The sequence below is a fragment of the Salvelinus fontinalis genome, chromosome 21 (assembly GCF_029448725.1).
Source record: "Salvelinus fontinalis isolate EN_2023a chromosome 21, ASM2944872v1, whole genome shotgun sequence".
NCBI classification, from domain to species: domain Eukaryota; kingdom Metazoa; phylum Chordata; class Actinopteri; order Salmoniformes; family Salmonidae; genus Salvelinus; species Salvelinus fontinalis.
The window spans coordinates 38,166,783-38,189,165 of record NC_074685.1 but is presented as its reverse complement, the minus strand read 5'-3'; the positions used below and the strand labels follow the sequence as shown (position 1 = coordinate 38,189,165).

General features: G+C 48.4%; 1 protein-coding gene across 2 annotated transcripts in view; it reads right to left on the bottom strand.

Annotated features, from left to right (window-relative positions):
• The window catches only part of sh2d3ca (SH2 domain containing 3Ca), a 50,748-nt gene that overhangs the window by 10,248 nt on the left and 18,117 nt on the right, over nt 1–22,383 (bottom strand). For both annotated transcript variants that reach the window (XM_055875113.1, XM_055875112.1), the window contains exons 2-7: nt 21,841–21,969; nt 17,810–17,962; nt 12,187–12,464; nt 11,154–11,281; nt 10,370–10,911; nt 9,810–9,925 (exon numbers count right to left, since the gene is read on the bottom strand). In XM_055875113.1, the coding sequence (XP_055731088.1) occupies nt 9,810–9,925; nt 10,370–10,911; nt 11,154–11,281; nt 12,187–12,464; nt 17,810–17,962; nt 21,841–21,969 (1,346 nt within the window). The remainder of the gene's footprint in view (nt 1–9,809; nt 9,926–10,369; nt 10,912–11,153; nt 11,282–12,186; nt 12,465–17,809; nt 17,963–21,840; nt 21,970–22,383) is intronic.

Genomic DNA, 22,383 nt, shown 5'->3' with positions numbered 1-22,383 from the left:
CCTCATGTCTACATCCCAGTTCAACCCTAGCCTCAACCACGACCGTAACTTCATGTCTACATCCCAGTTCAACCCTAGCCTCAACGATAAACCTAACTTCAGGTCCACATCCCAGTTCAACCCTAGCCTCAACCACGACCGTAACTTCATGTCTACATCCCAGTTCAACCCTAGCCTCAACCACGACCCTAACTTCATGTCTACATCCCAGTTCAACCCTAGCCTCAACCACGACCCTAACCCTAGCTTCATGTCCACATCCCAGTTCAACCCTAGCCTCAACCACAATCCTAACCCTAGCTTCATCTCCACATCCCAGTTCAACCCTAGCCTCAACCACAATCCCAACCCTAACCTCATGTCTACATCCCAGTTCAACCCTAGCCTCAACCACAACCCTAACCTCATGTCCACATCCCAGTTCAACCCTAGCCTCAACCACAACCAGAGCTTCATGTCTACATCCCAGTTCAACCCTAGCTTCAACCACAACCCTAACCTCATGTCTACATCCCAGTTCAACCCTAGCCTCAACCACAACCTCATGTCCACATCCCAGTTCAACCCTAGCCTCAACCACAACCCTAACCTCATGTCCACATCCCAGTTCAACCCTAGCCTCAACCCTAACCCTAACCTCATGTCCACATCCCAGTTCAACCCTAGCCTCAACCACAACCCTAACCTCATGTCCACATCCCAGTTCAACCCTAGCCTAAATCCTAACCCTAACCTCATGTCCACATCCCAGTTCAACCCTAGCCTCAACCCTAACCCTAACCTCATGTCCACATCCCAGTTCAACCCTAGCCTCAACCACAACCTCATGTCCACATCCCAGTTCAACCCTAGCCTCAACCACAACCCTAAACCTAGCTTCATGTCCACATCCCAGTTCAACCCTAGCCTCAACCACAACCCTAAACCTAGCTTCATGTCCACATCCAAGTTCAACCCTAGCCTCAACCACAACCCTAACCCTAACCTCAAACCTAACTTCATGTCACATCCCAGTTCAACCCCAGCCTCAACCACAACCCTAACTTCATGTCCACATCCCAGTTCAACCCTAGCCTCAACCACAACCCTAACTTCATGTCCACATCCCAGTTCAACCCTAGCCTCAACCACAACCCTAACTTCATGTCTACATCCCATTTCAACCCTAGCCTCAACCACAACCCTAACTTCATGTCCACATCCCAGTTCAACCCTAGCCTCAACCACAACCCTAACTTCATGTCTACATCCCATTTCAACCCTAGCCTCAACCACAACCCTAACTTCATGTCCACATCCCAGTTCAACCCTAGCCTCAACCACAACCCTAACTTCATGTCTACATCCCAGTTCAACCCTAGCCTCAACCACAAACCTAACTTCATGTCCACATCCCAGTTCAACCCTAGCCTCAACCACAACCCTAACTTCATGTCCACATCCCAGTTCAACCCTAGCCTCAACCACAACCCTAACTTCATGTCCACATCCCAGTTCAACCCTAGCCTCAACCACAACCCTAACTTCATGTCCACATCCCAGTTCAACCCTAGCCTCAACCACAAACCTAACTTCAGGTCCACATCCCAGTTCAACCCTAGCCTCAACCACAACCCTAACTTCTGGTCCACATCCCAGTTCAACCCTAGCCTCAACCACAAACCTAACTTCAGGTCCACATCCCAGTTCAACCCTAGCCTCAACCACAAACCTAACTTCAGGTCCACATCCCAGTTCAACCCTAGCCTCAACCACAACCCTAACCTCATGTCTTCATCCCATTTCAACCCAAGCCTCAACCACAACCCTTACCTCATGTCTACATCCCAGTTCAACCCTAACCTCATGTCTACATCCCATTTCAACTCTAGCCTCAACCACAACCCTAACTTCAGGTCCACATCCCAGTTCAACCCTAGCCTCTACCACGACCCTAACTTCATGTCCACATCCCAGTTCAACCCTAGCCTCAACCACAACCCTAACCTCATGTCCACATCCCAGTTCAACCCTAGCCTCAATCCTAACCCTAACCTCATGTCCACATCCCAGTTCAACCCTAGCCTCAATCCTAACCCTAACCTCATGTCCACATCCCAGTTCAACCCTAGCCTCAACCACAACCTCATGTCCACATCCCAGTTCAACCCTAGCCTCAACCACAACCTCATGTCCACATCCACGCTCAACCCTAGCCTCAACCACAACCCTAAACCTAGCTTCATGTCCACATCCCAGTTCAACCCTAGCCTCAACCACAACCCTAAACCTAGCTTCATGTCCACATCCAAGTTCAACCCTAGCCTCAACCACAACCCTAACCCTAACCTCAAACCTAACTTAATGTCACATCCCAGTTCAACCCCAGCCTCAACCACAATCCTAACCCTAGCTTCATGTCTACTTCCCAGTTCAACCCTAGCCTCAACCACGACCCTAACCCTGGCTTAATGTCTACATCCCAGTTCAACCGGGAGCCTCAACCAAAACCCTAACCCCAACTTCATGTCCACATCCCAGTTCAACTCTAGCCTTAACCACAACCCTAACTTCATGTCCACATCCCAGTTCAACCCTAGCCTCAACCACAACCCTAACTTCATGTCCACATCCCAGTTCAACCCTAGCCTCAACCACAACCCTAACTTCATGTCTACATCCCATTTCAACCCTAGCCTCAACCACAACCCTAACTTCATGTCTACATCCCAGTTCAACCCTAGCCTCAACCACAAACCTAACTTCATGTCCACATCCCAGTTCAACCCTAGCCTCAACCACAACCCTAACTTCATGTCCACATCCCAGTTCAACCCTAGGCTCAACCACAACCCTAACTTCATGTCCACATCCCAGTTCAACCCTAGCCTCAACCACAACCCTAACTTCATGTCCACATCCCAGTTCAACCCTAGCCTCAACCACAAACCTAACTTCAGGTCCACATCCCAGTTCAACCCTAGCCTCAACCACAACCCTAACTTCTGGTCCACATCCCAGTTCAACCCTAGCCTCAACCACAAACCTAACTTCAGGTCCACATCCCAGTTCAACCCTAGCCTCAACCACAAACCTAACTTCAGGTCCACATCCCAGTTCAACCCTAGCCTCAACCACAACCCTAACCTCATGTCTTCATCCCATTTCAACCCAAGCCTCAACCACAACCCTAACCTCATGTCTACATCCCAGTTCAACCCTAACCTCATGTCTACATCCCATTTCAACTCTAGCCTCAACCACAACCCTAACTTCAGGTCCACATCCCAGTTCAACCCTAGCCTCTACCACGACCCTAACTTCATGTCTACATCCCAGTTCAACCCTAACCTCATGTCTACATCCCATTTCAACCCTAGCCTCAACCACAACCCTAGCTTCATGTCTACATCCCATTTCAACCCTAGCCTCAACCACGACCCTAACTTCAGGTCCACATCCCAGTTCAACCCTAGCCTCTACCACGACCCTAACTTCATGTCTACATCCCAGTTCAACCCTAGCCTCAACCACGACCCTAACTTCATGTCTACATCCCAGTTCAACCCTAGCCTCAACCACGACCGTAACTTCATGTCTACATCCCAGTTCAACCCTAGCCTCAACCATAAACCTAACTTCAGGTCCACATCCCAGTTCAACCCTAGCCTCAACCACGACCCTAACTTCATGTCTACATCCCAGTTCAACCCTAGCCTCAACCACGACCGTAACTTCATGTCTACATCCCAGTTCAACCCTAGCCTCAACCATAAACCTAACTTCAGGTCCACATCCCAGTTCAACCCTAGCCTCAACCACAAACCTAACTTCAGGTCCACATCCCAGTTCAACCCTAGCCTCAACCACAACCCTAACCTCATGTCTACATCCCAGTTCAACCCTAGCCTCAACCACAACCCTAACCTCATGTCTACATCCCAGTTCAACCCTAGCCTCAACCACGACCGTAACTTCATGTCTACATCCCAGTTCAACCCTAGCCTCAACCATAAACCTAACTTCAGGTCCACATCCCAGTTCAACCCTAGCCTCAACCACGACCGTAACTTCATGTCTACATCCCAGTTCAACCCTAGCCTCAACCACGACCCTAACTTCATGTCTACATCCCAGTTCAACCCTAGCCTCAACCACGACCCTAACCCTAGCTTCATGTCCACATCCCAGTTCAACCCTAGCCTCAACCACAATCCTAACCCTAGCTTCATCTCCACATCCCAGTTCAACCCTAGCCTCAACCACGACCCTAACCCTAACTTCAGGTCCACATCCCAGTTCAACCCTAGCCTCAACCACGACCGTAACTTCATGTCTACATCCCAGTTCAACCCTAGCCTCAACCACGACCCTAACTTCATGTCTACATCCCAGTTCAACCCTAGCCTCAACCACGACCCTAACCCTAGCTTCATCTCCACATCCCATTTCAACCCTAGCCTCAACCACAACCCTAACCTCATGTCCACATCCCAGTTCAACCCTAGCCTCAACCACAACCAGAGCTTCATGTCTACATCCCAGTTCAACCCTAGCTTCAACCACAACCCTAACCTCATGTCTACATCCCAGTTCAACCCTAGCCTCAACCACAACCTCATGTCCACATCCCAGTTCAACCCTAGCCTCAACCACAACCCTAACCTCATGTCCACATCCCAGTTCAACCCTAGCCTCAACCACGACCCTAACTTCATGTCTACATCCCAGTTCAACCCTAGCCTCAACCACGACCCTAACTTCATGTCTACATCCCAGTTCAACCCTAGCCTCAACCACAACCCTAACCTCATGTCCACATCCCAGTTCAACCCTAGCCTCAACCCTAACCCTAACCTCATGTCCACATCCCAGTTCAACCCTAGCCTCAACCACAACCCTAACCTCATGTCCACATCCCAGTTCAACCCTAGCCTCAATCCTAACCCTAACCTCATGTCCACATCCCAGTTCAACCCTAGCCTCAACCCTAACCCTAACCTCATGTCCACATCCCAGTTCAACCCTAGCCTCAACCACAACCTCATGTCCACATCCCAGTTCAACTCTAGCCTCAACCACAACCCTAACCTCATTTCCACATCCCAGTTCAACCCTAGCCTCAACCACAACCCTAACCTCATGTCTACATCCCAGTTCAACTCTAGCCTCAACCACAACCCTAACCTCATGTCTACATCCCAGTTCAACCCTAGCCTCAACCACAACCCTAACCTCATGTCTACATCCCAGTTCAACCCTAGCCTCAACCACAACCCTAACCTCATGTCCACATCCCAGTTCAACCCTAGCCTCAACCCTAACCCTAACCTCATGTCCACATCCCAGTTCAACCCTAGCCTCAACCACAACCCTAACCTCATGTCCACATCCCAGTTCAACCCTAGCCTAAATCCTAACCCTAACCTCATGTCCACATCCCAGTTCAACCCTAGCCTCAACCCTAACCCTAACCTCATGTCCACATCCCAGTTCAACCCTAGCCTCAACCACAACCTCATGTCCACATCCCAGTTCAACCCTAGCCTCAACCACAACCCTAAACCTAGCTTCATGTCCACATCCCAGTTCAACCCTAGCCTCAACCACAACCCTAAACCTAGCTTCATGTCCACATCCAAGTTCAACCCTAGCCTCAACCACAACCCTAACCCTAACCTCAAACCTAACTTCATGTCACATCCCAGTTCAACCCCAGCCTCAACCACAACCCTAACTTCATGTCCACATCCCAGTTCAACCCTAGCCTCAACCACAACCCTAACTTCATGTCCACCACCCAGTTCAACCCTAGCCTCAACCACAACCCTAACTTCATGTCTACATCCCATTTCAACCCTAGCCTCAACCACAACCCTAACTTCATGTCCACATCCCAGTTCAACCCTAGCCTCAACCACAACCCTAACTTCATGTCTACATCCCATTTCAACCCTAGCCTCAACCACAACCCTAACTTCATGTCCACATCCCAGTTCAACCCTAGCCTCAACCACAACCCTAACTTCATGTCTACATCCCAGTTCAACCCTAGCCTCAACCACAAACCTAACTTCATGTCCACATCCCAGTTCAACCCTAGCCTCAACCACAACCCTAACTTCATGTCCACATCCCAGTTCAACCCTAGCCTCAACCACAACCCTAACTTCATGTCCACATCCCAGTTCAACCCTAGCCTCAACCATAAACCTAACTTCAGGTCCACATCCCAGTTCAACCCTAGCCTCAACCACAACCCTAACTTCATGTCCACATCCCAGTTCAACCCTAGCCTCAACCACAAACCTAACTTCAGGTCCACATCCCAGTTCAACCCTAGCCTCAACCACAACCCTAACTTCTGGTCCACATCCCAGTTCAACCCTAGCCTCAACCACAAACCTAACTTCAGGTCCACATCCCAGTTCAACCCTAGCCTCAACCACAAACCTAACTTCAGGTCCACATCCCAGTTCAACCCTAGCCTCAACCACAACCCTTACCTCATGTCTACATCCCAGTTCAACCCTAACCTCATGTCTACATCCCATTTCAACTCTAGCCTCAACCACAACCCTAACTTCAGGTCCACATCCCAGTTCAACCCTAGCCTCTACCACGACCCTAACTTCATGTCCACATCCCAGTTCAACCCTAGCCTCAACCACAACCCTAACCTCATGTCCACATCCCAGTTCAACCCTAGCCTCAATCCTAACCCTAACCTCATGTCCACATCCCAGTTCAACCCTAGCCTCAAGCCTAACCCTAACCTCATGTCCACATCCCAGTTCAACCCTAGCCTCAACCACAACCTCATGTCCACATCCCAGTTCAACCCTAGCCTCAACCACAACCTCATGTCCACATCCACGCTCAACCCTAGCCTCAACCACAACCCTAAACCTAGCTTCATGTCCACATCCCAGTTCAACCCTAGCCTCAACCACAACCCTAAACCTAGCTTCATGTCCACATCCAAGTTCAACCCTAGCCTCAACCACAACCCTAACCCTAACCTCAAACCTAACTTAATGTCACATCCCAGTTCAACCCCAGCCTCAACCACAATCCTAACCCTAGCTTCATGTCTACTTCCCAGTTCAACCCTAGCCTCAACCACGACCCTAACCCTGGCTTAATGTCTACATCCCAGTTCAACCGGGAGCCTCAACCAAAACCCTAACCCCAACTTCATGTCCACATCCCAGTTCAACTCTAGCCTTAACCACAACCCTAACTTCATGTCCACATCCCAGTTCAACCCTAGCCTCAACCACAACCCTAACTTCATGTCCACATCCCAGTTCAACCCTAGCCTCAACCACAACCCTAACTTCATGTCTACATCCCATTTCAACCCTAGCCTCAACCACAACCCTAACTTCATGTCTACATCCCAGTTCAACCCTAGCCTCAACCACAAACCTAACTTCATGTCCACATCCCAGTTCAACCCTAGCCTCAACCACAACCCTAACTTCATGTCCACATCCCAGTTCAACCCTAGCCTCAACCACAACCCTAACTTCATGTCCACATCCCAGTTCAACCCTAGCCTCAACCACAACCCTAACTTCATGTCCACATCCCAGTTCAACCCTAGCCTCAACCACAAACCTAACTTCAGGTCCACATCCCAGTTCAACCCTAGCCTCAACCACAACCCTAACTTCTGGTCCACATCCCAGTTCAACCCTAGCCTCAACCACAAACCTAACTTCAGGTCCACATCCCAGTTCAACCCTAGCCTCAACCACAAACCTAACTTCAGGTCCACATCCCAGTTCAACCCTAGCCTCAACCACAACCCTAACCTCATGTCTTCATCCCATTTCAACCCAAGCCTCAACCACAACCCTAACCTCATGTCTACATCCCAGTTCAACCCTAACCTCATGTCTACATCCCATTTCAACTCTAGCCTCAACCACAACCCTAACTTCAGGTCCACATCCCAGTTCAACCCTAGCCTCTACCACGACCCTAACTTCATGTCTACATCCCAGTTCAACCCTAACCTCATGTCTACATCCCATTTCAACCCTAGCCTCAACCACAACCCTAGCTTCATGTCTACATCCCATTTCAACCCTAGCCTCAACCACGACCCTAACTTCAGGTCCACATCCCAGTTCAACCCTAGCCTCTACCACGACCCTAACTTCATGTCTACATCCCAGTTCAACCCTAGCCTCAACCACGACCCTAACTTCATGTCTACATCCCAGTTCAACCCTAGCCTCAACCACGACCGTAACTTCATGTCTACATCCCAGTTCAACCCTAGCCTCAACCATAAACCTAACTTCAGGTCCACATCCCAGTTCAACCCTAGCCTCAACCACGACCCTAACTTCATGTCTACATCCCAGTTCAACCCTAGCCTCAACCACGACCGTAACTTCATGTCTACATCCCAGTTCAACCCTAGCCTCAACCATAAACCTAACTTCAGGTCCACATCCCAGTTCAACCCTAGCCTCAACCACAAACCTAACTTCAGGTCCACATCCCAGTTCAACCCTAGCCTCAACCACAACCCTAACCTCATGTCTACATCCCAGTTCAACCCTAGCCTCAACCACAACCCTAACCTCATGTCTACATCCCAGTTCAACCCTAGCCTCAACCACGACCGTAACTTCATGTCTACATCCCAGTTCAACCCTAGCCTCAACCATAAACCTAACTTCAGGTCCACATCCCAGTTCAACCCTAGCCTCAACCACGACCGTAACTTCATGTCTACATCCCAGTTCAACCCTAGCCTCAACCACGACCCTAACTTCATGTCTACATCCCAGTTCAACCCTAGCCTCAACCACGACCCTAACCCTAGCTTCATGTCCACATCCCAGTTCAACCCTAGCCTCAACCACAATCCTAACCCTAGCTTCATCTCCACATCCCAGTTCAACCCTAGCCTCAACCACAATCCCAACCCTAACCTCATGTCTACATCCCAGTTCAACCCTAGCCTCAACCACAACCCTAACCTCATGTCCACATCCCAGTTCAACCCTAGCCTCAACCACAACCAGAGCTTCATGTCTACATCCCAGTTCAACCCTAGCTTCAACCACAACCCTAACCTCATGTCTACATCCCAGTTCAACCCTAGCCTCAACCACAACCTCATGTCCACATCCCAGTTCAACCCTAGCCTCAACCACAACCCTAACCTCATGTCCACATCCCAGTTCAACCCTAGCCTCAACCACGACCCTAACTTCATGTCTACATCCCAGTTCAACCCTAGCCTCAACCACGACCCTAACTTCATGTCTACATCCCAGTTCAACCCTAGCCTCAACCACAACCCTAACCTCATGTCCACATCCCAGTTCAACCCTAGCCTCAACCCTAACCCTAACCTCATGTCCACATCCCAGTTCAACCCTAGCCTCAACCACAACCCTAACCTCATGTCCACATCCCAGTTCAACCCTAGCCTCAATCCTAACCCTAACCTCATGTCCACATCCCAGTTCAACCCTAGCCTCAACCCTAACCCTAACCTCATGTCCACATCCCAGTTCAACCCTAGCCTCAACCACAACCTCATGTCCACATCCCAGTTCAACTCTAGCCTCAACCACAACCCTAACCTCATTTCCACATCCCAGTTCAACCCTAGCCTCAACCACAACCCTAACCTCATGTCTACATCCCAGTTCAACTCTAGCCTCAACCACAACCCTAACCTCATGTCTACATCCCAGTTCAACCCTAGCCTCAACCACAACCCTAACCTCATGTCTACATCCCAGTTCAACCCTAGCCTCAACCACAACCCTACATACTATATTACTATTAACCCTTACCTCTCCAGTAGGTCCAGTCTCAGCTGATGTCCGTGAGGTAGAGTCAAAAGCTCCAGTCCTGAACCTACTCCCATCATCCTCTGCATCTCCTTGGTAACGCCCAGTATCCTAGCAACCTGCAGACAGACAAAAGGAGGAAGCACAACACAGAGGGAAGGAGGAGTGAGTGAAGGAAGCAGAGAGGGCAGGAAGGAGAGGAGAGGGCGAGAGAGAGGAGATAGAAATGACAATAAACCCTTCCTATCTTAATGTATTCATGGTCACTGCAACGTGTGGTTAATTGGCTCTTAATTCAAATGTTATCAAATAATGAGTTAAGTAAATAGTGCTGAGAATAGCATAGTCATCCCTGTATTAACCTCAGGTTGCTCTCTGCCGCTCTACCATTAACAGGAGTTAATTGAGCAACACTCTGTGGCGGAGTAGTGTGGCTGACCGTAGGGGATTAGTGACATCATTGAGTTACGTTCAGGGGTCCAGGGTACACAGTGCCAGAATGCTGCTCTTATAACCCTATTCAAAGTCCTATGGGTCCATACTGTATGCACGTGTGTCCATACCGTGCAGTCAGCCATTGTGATGTGTTTAGCAGCCGTCCTAGCGTCCACCTCAGCCAACAACTCCTTGACTCTCTTCAGTACGCTCATCTCTAAGGGCTTGTTCTCCTGGGGGATCAGGGGTGACAGGTACTTCCCTGGTCTGAAGGAGGAGGCAGTCTCCACCAGGGGGACGCTGAACGCCTCTCCCCCAGCCCCTGCTCCGTTCTCCCTCCCCGGGGCAGGCCCTCGGCCCTCCTCCACACGCAGCCGCTCCACGTAGCTCTTAGCTGGAGGTGTCGGGGGCATGCCAGCGGCACACGGAGCCCCGGGGCATGGGGCCGGGGAGGGTCTGAGGTCGCAGTAGCTTCCCTCTGTTTCAGTGCCCACTGCTGGGGCTGGGCAGGAGCAGTGGGCCGGGGTGGAGTGGGAGCTGGCAGCTAGCATGTCGGGTAGGTTGTTGTTGGAGCCAGGGCTGAGCTGGGGCTCGCTGGAGCGTCTCAGGACTGGTGAGGGGGGCACCACTGCCAGAACTCTACCCCCTGACTGGGTTCTGTGTCTGTGGACTGGGGAGATAAGCAGGGGGTTACACACATGTATTGTATAGTCAATACGAGGGTTCAATTCGTCCTGTTTTTGTTAAGCTGTGCTTGATTGAGCTCGCCCGGGGCAATGGAACTAATGGAATTGTCTCAAAAGTGCAAACCCTACCCCTACCCATCTTACACTGTAGACAGGCATGTTCAATCAAATGCACCACGCCACCACGTCATAAAATAATCTGCATCTCCATGACAGAAACACTCACTGTGGCTGTATGCTGGGGAGAGGGGTGTTTCTCCTACAGGAGACAGGGGACAGCGATACTCCTGGATCTGATCCATACTCATGGCACAGTTCCTCATCACATCCTTGTGGTTGTGAATAGTAGAAGGGCTGCAAACACAAACCAACACAGTCATTTCCAATTGTTTTTTTAATATGGCTGGGTTCCCATGAACCGTGTGAGAGTTGTCATGGGATTATCTTTGATTTGATTAATGCCCCAAAATGTCTATATTTTAACTTAAGTGCCAGATATACATTTTTCCCTATTGGTCTATTAAGAAGAGGTGAAACAGGTCAGCCTTAGCCTGGTCCCAGATCTGTTTGCGCTGCACGGCCAATTCACATGGTCAATGTCATGTTTGGCATGACAATGACCATACGAGTTGACAAGACAGCACAAACAGATCTGTGACCAGGCTAAGCTTGACCTCTCAGCTTGACCTCGGGTTGCTGTGCCGAGGAGGAGGAAACAGACAGTCGTGCATTATAAGGATGTGCAGACACTTCAGTGTCAGAGTGACCGGTGTAGCAACTAGTTTAACATCGAGCCATATTGTACAGAGTCTAAAGTATGGCTCGGATCTAGCATGCTCTTCAGTGAATCAGAGGCAGGGGGTGAGAGTGAGAAGGGGTCAGTACTCTGTCATAACACTGCTGTTCTGACCCAAATGGGCTTACACACACCACCTGCACCCCATGACAGCAGCTTTCACTTCTGGCTTTGGTACCACTGGTACGGGTGGAGCTACTGGGACTGGTACTGGGAGAACTGGTGGTTCCCCTGGACTGATGGACTCCACATCACTGACCGCACAATGGGAATGAATGGGCAATGAAACATCTGTTTTACAACGCTGAGACGCGCACACACACACACACACACACACACACACACACACACACACACACACACACACACACACACACACACACACACACACACACACACACAGAACAAGACTGTCGTAGAAGAAGAGAATATAATAATGATACTATGTCAGTCCGTCTCTCACCTGTGAGGTATCAGCTTCTCTGTGGTCAGTCCGTCGTTCATGGTTACGCTCCGCCTCTTGATGTACGCTCCTCTCTGACTGGACGGTGAGTGGGCCAGGCTGTGCCTGCTATTGGCTAAGGCAAATGTGGCCTCCAGGTAGCGCAGGGGTAGGGTGCGTATGATTGGACAGTAGATCTGGGCTCCACTGGGCTGGGAGACAGGCCGCCGCCCGGCCACGTAGAACCTCACCAGTTCAGGTATGGAGTCGAAGCTGTCCTTCTCGAACAGGTACTGGACCTTAAGATAAAATAAGAAAAACTTAGTTGTCTAATCATTGCAACACAGTCACAAGGACAAAAAGGCGACGATCAACAATACAAGTAGTCAAATCAGATAGCAGCATAAAACGTCAACAGTTCATATACAATAATCAATAGATCATAAAAATATGTAAATAGTTTATCCGTAGTCACCTTATGCACTAGGCTTGTCATTAAATCTTTAAGGCCCGGTGCAGTCAAAAACGGGATTTTCCTGTGTTTTATACACTACCGGTCAAGAGTTTTAGAACACCTACTCATTCAAGGTTTTTTTTTTTTTTTTTTACTATTTTCTACATTGTAAAATAATAGTGAAGACATCAAAACTATGAAATAACAGATATGGAATCATGTAGTAACCAATAAAGTGTTCAACAAATCAAAATATATTTAATATTTCAGAATCTTCAAATAGCCACCCTTTGCCCGATGACTTGTCAACAACAACAAAAAAGTAGTTGAGAAGTGCCTGACTGTTTATGAGCAGAAGAAGCCACACCAGATTGCCTCAGTCTTGGATCCACGCTTTAAAACTGGCATGGTGCAATGCCACATCAGACATCAATGATCTGGACACAAGGTTCACCAGCACAGCATAGGATGTCCCACACAGTGAGCCATCACCACCAACAAAGTCGCTTGGACACACTGTTTGGTTGAATAGAACAACCAAAGAATAGAGAAATTGATGATTACTGTCAGGTTTTGGCCAGGACTGTTCAGGTTTTGGTCACTAGATGTCCCCATTGCACCTTTTTTTAACCTTTTGTTTTTTCCTTGCTCTTATTATTGTTTGCACCTGTAGGTCGTTCCCTTGTTTGGTATTTAAACCCTGTGTGTTCCTCAGTTCTTTGCTCAGTGTTTGTTCGTTAGCACCCAGCCCCAGCCCTGCTGTTAACTTTTTCTCTTGTTGGAGTTTCCAGAGATTCTCTGGTATTGTTCTTGTTTATTTTGGATTAGTCTTTTGAGGTTTGTTTTTTCCCTTGCTGTTCTTACCACTTTGTGGATTTTCTTTGTATTTTTGAAGAAAGCTATTTTTGTCTCTTGGCTTTTGTTTTGGACGTTGTGGATTTATATTTTTGCCGGAAGATCTTTCCTTTGATTAAACCACCGTCTCTAGTACTGCTGTGTCTGCCTCATCTTCTTTTATGGTGGGCCACCAGAACTTACGCTGGATGAACTCCAAGGTGCGACCTATGCCCGGGTGACAGGTGAGGCGAGAGGAGTGCCCCCACAGAAGGACTTGGGACCTTGCTGCCTTGGGAACAAACAACCGATTGGCAGGACCCCCTCCAGGACCCGGTTCGATGGCTTGAGCTTGTTTCACGGTATCCTCCACTTGCCACGAGATCGGAGCCACGATCTTAGCGGCAGGAAGGACAGTCATGTCAGTATCTTCTCGAATGGCAGGAGAGTAGATTCGTGACAAGGCGTCCGGTTTGAGATTCTTCGACCCGGGTCTATAGGTGAGGATAAACTGGAATCGGCTGAAGAAAAGAGACCATCGAGCTTGTCTGGAGTTCAACCGCTTCGCCTGCTGGATATACTCCAGGTTTTTGTGGTCCGTAAGCACTTGAAATGGTTGAGAAGCCCCCTCGAGCCAGTGTCTCCATTCCTTCAATGCCATCTTAACCGCTAGGAGTTCACGATCCCCCACATCGTAATTCCTCTCGGCCGGGGTAAGCCGGTGAGAGAAGAAGGCGCAAGGATGAAGCCTCTTGTCTTCACCCCTCTGAGACAGGACAGCTCCAACCTCTGATGCGTCTACCTCCACCACAAAAGGTTCATCCGCCGTCGGTAGTGTCAGGATGGGAGCAGAGAGGATGCGCTGCTTGAGTCCTTGGAAGGCCGTCTCAGCTTCTCTTCCCCACAGAAACCTTGTGTTGCCACCCTTGGTTACAGCTGAGAGAGGGGCTGCCACCGAGCTGAAGTTCTTGATGAACTTGCGGTAAAAGTTAGTGAAGCCCAGGAAACGCTGAACTTCCTTAACGGACTTGGGGGTGGGCCAATCCGCTACCGCCCCTACCTTCTTGGGGTCCATCTGGACTCGACCGGGTTCCACTACAAATCCCAGGAATTGTACTCGAGAGGAATGGAATTCACACTTTTCCGGCTTAACGTACAAATGGCTGTCAAGGAGGCGTTTGAGCACTTGTCTGACATGCTTAGTGTGTTCTTGAAGGGAGCTCGAAAAGATGACGATGTCATCCAAGTATAAAAACACGAAAATGTTAAGCATATCCCTAAGCACATCGTTTATGAGCGCTTGGAACACAGCCGGGGCGTTGGTCAGGCCGAAGGGCATCACCAAGTATTCGTAGTGACCAGTAGGCGTGTTGAAAGCGGTCTTCCACTCGTCACCGGGTTTGATCCGCACAAGATGGTATGCGTTCCGTAGGTCAAGCTTAGTGAAGACCACTGCTTCCTGGAGCAGCTCAAAGGCTGTGGCCATAAGGGGTAGCGGGTAGCAGTTACGGACGGTTATGGCATTAAGTCCCCGGTAGTCGATGCAAGGACGTAATCCACCGTCTTTTTTGGCCACAAAGAAAAACCCTGCTCCTGCCGGTGAGGTGGATGGACGCATGAGGCCTGCTGCCAGAGCGTCCTTGATGTAGGTATCCATAGCAGCTCGTTCGGGAGGAGATAGGGAAAAGATCCATCCCCTGGGGGGGCAGGTGCCCGGAAACAGGTCGATGGGGCATATCGTAAGGTCTATGGGGTGGTAGTTTGGTGGCCCTCTGTTTGCTAAATACCGGTTTGAGGTCATAGTAACACTCGGGAACTCGGGACAGGTCGATGGATTCTAGAGACTCGGGAGGGGAACTCGGGGAACTCGGGAAGATACAAGTGGCTTGGCACGTAGGACCCCACTGCTTGATCGTGCCCACAGACCAGTCGATGTGAGGGTTATGGCTGTGAAGCCAGGGGTATCCAAGGACGAGAGGGAACTCGGAACAGGAGATCAGATGAAAGTTCATCACTTCCTGGTGTTGGGAAATAGAAAGTCGCAAGGGGGTAGTGGCACGAGTGACAAGTCCAGATCCCAAAGGGCTTCTATCCAACGTAGTAACCCTTATGGGGTCACTTAGAGGTTCAGAGGGGACGCCATTCTCCTTCGCCCAGACCCCATCCATGAAGTTACCTGCGGCTCCAGAGTCTACCAAGGCTTGAAGGGGAAGCTCGTAGTTGTCCCAGGAAAGGGTGACTGGAATGAGCAGGCGGGAGTTGGATGGATGGGAGGAGGTTATATTTCCCGTTACAGTCCTCCCAGGCCTGCACGGGAGAGTGCGTTTCCCTGGAGCCCGGGACACGTGGAGCGGAAATGGCCCGGTTTGCCACAATATAGACAGCATCGTTCCCTCATCCGGCGGTCTCTCTCAGCCTGGGAGATGCGTCCAATCTGCATGGGTTCCGGTGGAGCCAGCGAGGATAAAGGTGGAGACTCGGAGCTGGGGCCGATAGGAGCTAGGGTGAGAGGTCTACGGTTGAGTTCTCTCTCTCTCAGACGCTGGTCTATGCACGAGGCCAACTTGATCAGGGACTCGAGGTTGTCCGGTGGTTCCCGAGTGGCCAGTTCATCTTGGATGGTGTCGGAAAGACCCTTCAAAAAGCACACTGTGAGCGCCTCGTCGTTCCAGCCACTTGCTGCTGCCACAGTGCGGAACTGGATGGCATAGTCCGTCACGCTGCGCCGACCTTGGCGGAGAGTCAGGAGCTGTTTGGCTGAGTCAGGGCCGTTGGTAGGACCTTGAAACACTCGCTTGAATTCTTCAGCAAAGGTAGAGTAGCTGGCACAGCAGGGACTTTGGGCATCCCACACAGCAGTAGCCCAGGCTAGGGCTTTTTCCGACAGCAGGGTGATGATATATGCTATCTTGGACCGGTCGGTGGGAAACGACGATGGTTGCAGCTCGAAGGAGAGAGAACATTGGGTGAAAAACCCCTTACAAACACTCGGATCACCTGAGAACCGTTGGGGAGGCGGCAGACGAGGTTCAGCCAGGGGGTTAACTGCCACGGGCACTTGAATCTGATGTACTGGAGCAGAAGCGGTTGCCGGGGAAAGTCGATCAGAAATCTGCTTTATGGAAGTCAGCATCTCTGACAGAAGTTGAGAATGTCTAGCCATTAAGGCCTCTTGCTGAACCAGAGCAGCTTCATGGCATTGGACAGTCACCTCGTGGTGGGACAGCATGGAAAAAAAATCCTGGGTACTGGCTGCCTCTGGGTTCATTATGATGGCTCAGTGTTTCTGTCAGGACCCGGTGTGAGAAAGTCACTAATAATCAGCAGAACCCAGAAGATGAGGCAGACACAGCAGTACTAGAGACGGTGGTTTAATCAAAGGAAAGATCTTCCGGCAAAAATATAAATCCACAACGTCCAAAACAAAAGCCAAGAGACAAAAATAGCTATCTTCAAAAATACAAAGAAAATTCACAAAGTGGTAAGAACAGCAAGGGAAAAAACAAACCTCAAAAGACTAATCCAAAATAAACAAGAACAATACCAGAATCTCTGGAAACTCCAACAAGAGAAAAAGTTAACAGCAGGGCTGGGGCTGGGTGCGAACGAACAAACACTGAGCAAAGAACTGAGGAACACACAGGGTTTAAATACCAAACAAGGGAACGACCTACAGGTGCAAACAATAATAAGAGCAAGGAAAAAAACAAAAGGTTCAAAAAAGGTGCAATGGGGACATCTAGTGACCAAAACCTGAACAGTCCTGGCCAAAACCTGGCAATTACCTCATCACCCCATATCTTCCATCAAGCTGATTCTCTGAAAATCTGGAAGACACGCCCAACACTGAGCAGAGTTGCTGCTGTGTACCTACATGTCCGAGCTGTGGAGCGGCTTTACAGCATTGGGGGGTGTATCTTCAGAACAGATCGCTACTCAATGTCTGATGAGCTTTTTGAAACTCTGATGTTTAAAAAATATATATATAACATGGCATCTTGTCCCTCTATCATGAGACACCAATGTAAAGTATGGGCTGCATATTGTGATTTAAACAGTGAAACAAGACCTATATAATGTTAAATTGTTTGTTATTTCAAATAAAATTACGATGGAATTATTTTCAAATATTTATTAGAAATGACTGTCTTTCAAATACTTCCAATGATATGTATTTGAAGGAATTGTAAATACATGACAATACTTTTCAAATAGTCTTTTCAAATGCATTTACATGTTCAACTACTTGTTTTTTCAAATACACTTGATTTAAAACTTGTTTTGAAATGTATTGAAAAGTAATTCAAATATCTGAAATAGTATTCGAACCTAGGTCTGCAAGTTACAATTACATACCTTCGACTCAGTGCTGGACTTGACCAGGACCTTGGTGATCTTAAAATGCAGAACCTCGTGGTTCCAGCGGGTCGTTAGGACGTAGTCGCCCATGTTAATCAGCGAATCACGGACCAGGAAATCACCGTTCTGCAGGACTACAGTCTCCGATAGCTGGAGGTCGACAGAAAGGAATTAGGAGGGTTATTTCATAACATTGTTAAAGTTATTATACCATTGTTAGATTGTTATGAGGTCCATAACATTGTTAGAGTGACATTTTTAGAAGACGGTTTGATCTACAGTTGAAATCGGAAGTTTACATACACCTTAGCCAAATACATTTAAACTCAGTTTATCACAATTCATGACATTTAATACAAGTAAAGATTCCCTGTCTTAGGTCAGTTAGGATCACCACTTTATTTTAAGAATGTGAAATGTCAGAACAATAGTAGAGAGAATGATTTATTTCAGCTTTTATTTCTTTCATCACATTCCCAGTGGGTCAGAAGTTTACATACACTCAATTAGCATTTGGTAGCATTGCCTTTAAATTGTTTAACGTTTTGGGTAGCCTTCCACAAGTGTCCCACAATAAGTTGGGTGAATTTTGGCCCATTCCTCCTGACAGAGCTGAGTCAGGTTTGTAGGCCTCCTTGCTCGCACGTGCTTTTTCAGTTCTGCCCACACATTTTCTATAGGATTGAGGTCAGGGCTTTGTGATGGCCCCTCCAATACCTTGACTTTGTTGTCCTTAAGCCATTTTGCCACAACTTTGGATGTATGCTTGGGGTCATTGTCCATTTGGAAGACCCATTTGCGACCAAGCTTTAACTTCCTGACTGATGTTGCTTCAGATGTTGCCTCAATATATCTACATCATTTTCCATCCACATGATGCCATCTATTTTGTGAAGTGCATGTCACGTCTGCTCCCGCTCTTCCCTTCCCCTGGCGCTTGAGGGCGCCAGATTACCCTGCATCACGCACTCCTGCCATCCATCACCCACACATGCTTTCCCTCGTCACTCGCATCAGCGTAATTGGACTCACCTGGACTCACTTATCACATGTTCATTTCCTCCCCTTTATCTGTCTGTCCCCTGCTACTGCATTGATTGTTTTTGTCTTTAGTTTTAGTTCTTGACGCTGTTCCTGTCTCGTGTTATTTCAGTTATTTATTAAATGTTACTCCCCGTACCTGCTTCGTCTATCCAGCGTCAACTCATGTGACAGTGCACCAGTCCCTCCTGCAGCAAAGCACCCCCACAACATGATGCTGCCACACCCCCGTGCTTCACGGTTGGGATGGTGTTCTTCGGCTGGCAAGCCTCCCCCTTTTTCCACCAAACATAACGATGGTCATTATGGCCAAACAGTTCTATTTTTGTTTCATCAGACCAGAGGACATTTCTCCCAAAAGTACAATCTTTGTCCCCATGTGCAGTTGCAAACCGTAGTCTGGCTTTTTTATGGCGGTGTCACGTTCGTTCTCCTCCTCGTCTGAGGAGGAGCATGGATTGGACCAAAACGCAGAGTGATATGAATACATATTCTTTTATTAGAGCCGAAGATGAAACGAACACTATACAAAAACAATAAACGTGAAGCTACAAACGAAAGTGCACACACAGCTACTAACGTTAGACATAGACAATTACCCACAACAGCCCAATGCCTATGGCTGCCTTAAATATGGCTCCCAATCAGAGACAAATGAATGACAGCTGTCTCTGATTGAGAACCATTCAGGCAACCATAGACTTACCTAGACACCTACACTCAACACATACCTATACACTCTACCAAAAACCCCTATACCATACAACCACCCAAGACAAGACAAAAACACAAACATACCCCCTGTCACACCCTGACCTAACCAAAATATTACAGAAAATAAAGATAACTAAGGCCAGGGCGTGACAGGCGGTTTTGGAGCAGTGGCTTCTTCCTTGCTGAGCGGCCTTTTAGGTTATGTCCATGTAGGACTCGTTTTACTGTGGATATAGGTACTTTTGTACCTGTTTCCTCCAGCATCTTCACAAGGTCCTTTGCTGTTGTTCTGGGATTGATTTGCACTTTTCGCACCAAAGTACGTTCATCTCTAGGAGACAGAACCCGTCTCCTTCCTGAGCAGTATGACGGCTGTGTGGTCCCATGGTGTTTATACTTGCGTACTATTATTTGTACAGATGAACGTGGTGTTTGGAAATTGCTCCCAAGGATGAACCAGACTTGTGGAGGTCTACAATTTTTTTTCTGAGGTCTTGGCTGATTTCCTTTGATTTTCCCATAACGTCAAGCAAAGAGGCACAGAGTTTGAAGGTAGGCTTTGAAATACATCCACAGGTACACCTCCAATTGACTCAAATGATGTAAATTAGCCTATCAGAAGCTTCTAAATCCATGACATAATTTTCTGGAATTTTCCAAGCTGTTTAAAGGCACAGTCAACTTAGTGTATGTAAACTTCTGACCCACTGGAATTGTGATACAGTGAATTATAAGTGAAATAATCTGTAAACAATTGTTGGAAAAATGACTTGTGTCATGCACAAAGTAGATGTCCTAACCGACTTGCCAAAACTATAGTTTGTTAACAAGAAATGTGTGGAGTGGTTGAAAAACGAGTTTTAATGACTCCAACCTAAGTGTAAGTAAACTTCCGACTTCAACTGTACAACATTGTGCGACGCAGGTACCCTTTATTCTATACGCCTGAAAAGTACATAAAGTGGCTCGAAGTCAATGTTAAGCACACATCTAGTGTGGAAACATAGCTTACACAACTAAGATTTCCTGTGAGAACTGTTATGAAGAGGCATCCTATAATAGGGGACATAGTGAGGAATACACATTGCCAGCAGCATACCACCCTGCATACCACTGCTGGCTTGCTTCTGAAGCTAAGCAGGGTTGGTCCTGGTCAGTCCCTGGATGGGAGACCAGATGCTGCTGGAAGTGGTTGGAGGGCCAGTAGGAGGCACTCTTTCCTCTGGTCTAAAAAAAAAAATATATCCCAATGCCCCAGGGCAGTGATTGGGGACACTGCCCTGTGTAGGGTGCCGTCTTTCGGATGGGACGTTAAACGGGTGTCCTGACTCTCTGAGGTCATTAAAGATCCCATGGCACTTATCGTAAGAGTAGGGGTGCTAACCCCGGTGTCCTGGCTAAATTCCCAATCTGGCCCTCAAACCATCATGGTCACCTAATAATCCCCAGTTTACAATTGGCTCATTCATCCCCCTCCTCTCCCCTGTAACTATTCCCCAGATCGTTGCTGCAAATGAGAACGTGTTCTCAGTCAACTTACCTGGTAAAATAAAGGTAAAATAAATAAAAAATAAATAAAAAATTGTCGAAAGGTGAAATTCCATAGTAAAGCCTTTCTCCATATGGCCAGCAGGGAGCGCTGTTACTACAGGCCAGACCACCACCAGCAGCAGGGACAGACAGACACAGACAGGGGTGCTGCAGCTTGCGGCTGGCTGCGTGGGAGCCCATCACCATGGAGACAGTGCATTGTTTTAGCAGTGAGGGTGAGCCACGGGTTCCCCCTGTTCGGTGTGTTTACTCCAGTGTGAATGTAGCATTATGTTAATGTGCTGAAGCATCGCAGACGGAGGGAGGGAGGGAGACTCACAGATGGTTTTACTCACACTACAGAGAGAAAGCGAGGGAGGAGTGCGGATGGGTGTCAGGAGGACTGTGGGGCCACATCGGTGTGTGTGTGTGTGTGTGTGTGTGTGTGTGTGTGTGTGTGTGTGTGTGTGTGTGTGTGTGTGTGTGTGTGTGTGAGGAACGTTTCACAAGTTCTGGATTTTGCCGTTTTTTTCCTAAGACTAAGAGCATATGGAAGGCTGTTCATTATGCAAATGAACCAGTAAGAATGTCAATAAACACTACAGTGGAAGGTATAAGTTGGCAAAGAAATGCACGTATGGGACTTTTATTGTGCACGAAACATCACTAACGCAGAACACAACAGTACGCATGTCGATAACCACTCTTCTTTGTGTGTGTGTGTGTACTCTGTGTGTGTGTACCTCTCGAGGGATGTGTCCATGGTACCAGCCATGGCTCCTGATGTCGCTGCTGCAGAGTTTCAGCTCCTCTTCCAGCTCCTTGCGTAGTTTCTCCGGTGGAGACTCCAGCAGGTATTTCTCCTTGGAGAACTAGAGGGAACAGGAAACACGCCCCTGTGAGACAGACGCTCACACCTCAGGCTAGCAGGACAGCAGTGATTCTGGTACTATTCAGTGATACTGGTACTATTCAGTGATACTGGTACTATTCAGTGATACTGGTACTATGCACACACACACACACACAGTACCCTGCAGTACATGGAATTCAACACTCATTGACCTGATTTCATAGAGGGTCTGATTTCCCCCATTGTGAAACCTTTCTAAATAAAACTCTTTCTTACGTGTGTGTGTGTGTGTGTGTGTGTGTGTGTGTGTGTGTGTGTGTGTGTGTGTGTGTGTGTGTGTGTGTGTGTGTGTGTGTGTGTGTGTGTGTGTGTGTGCGTGCGTGTGTGTAGGCTACAGTACTCTGCCTGTCTTTACCTTTCTGTTATATAGTAA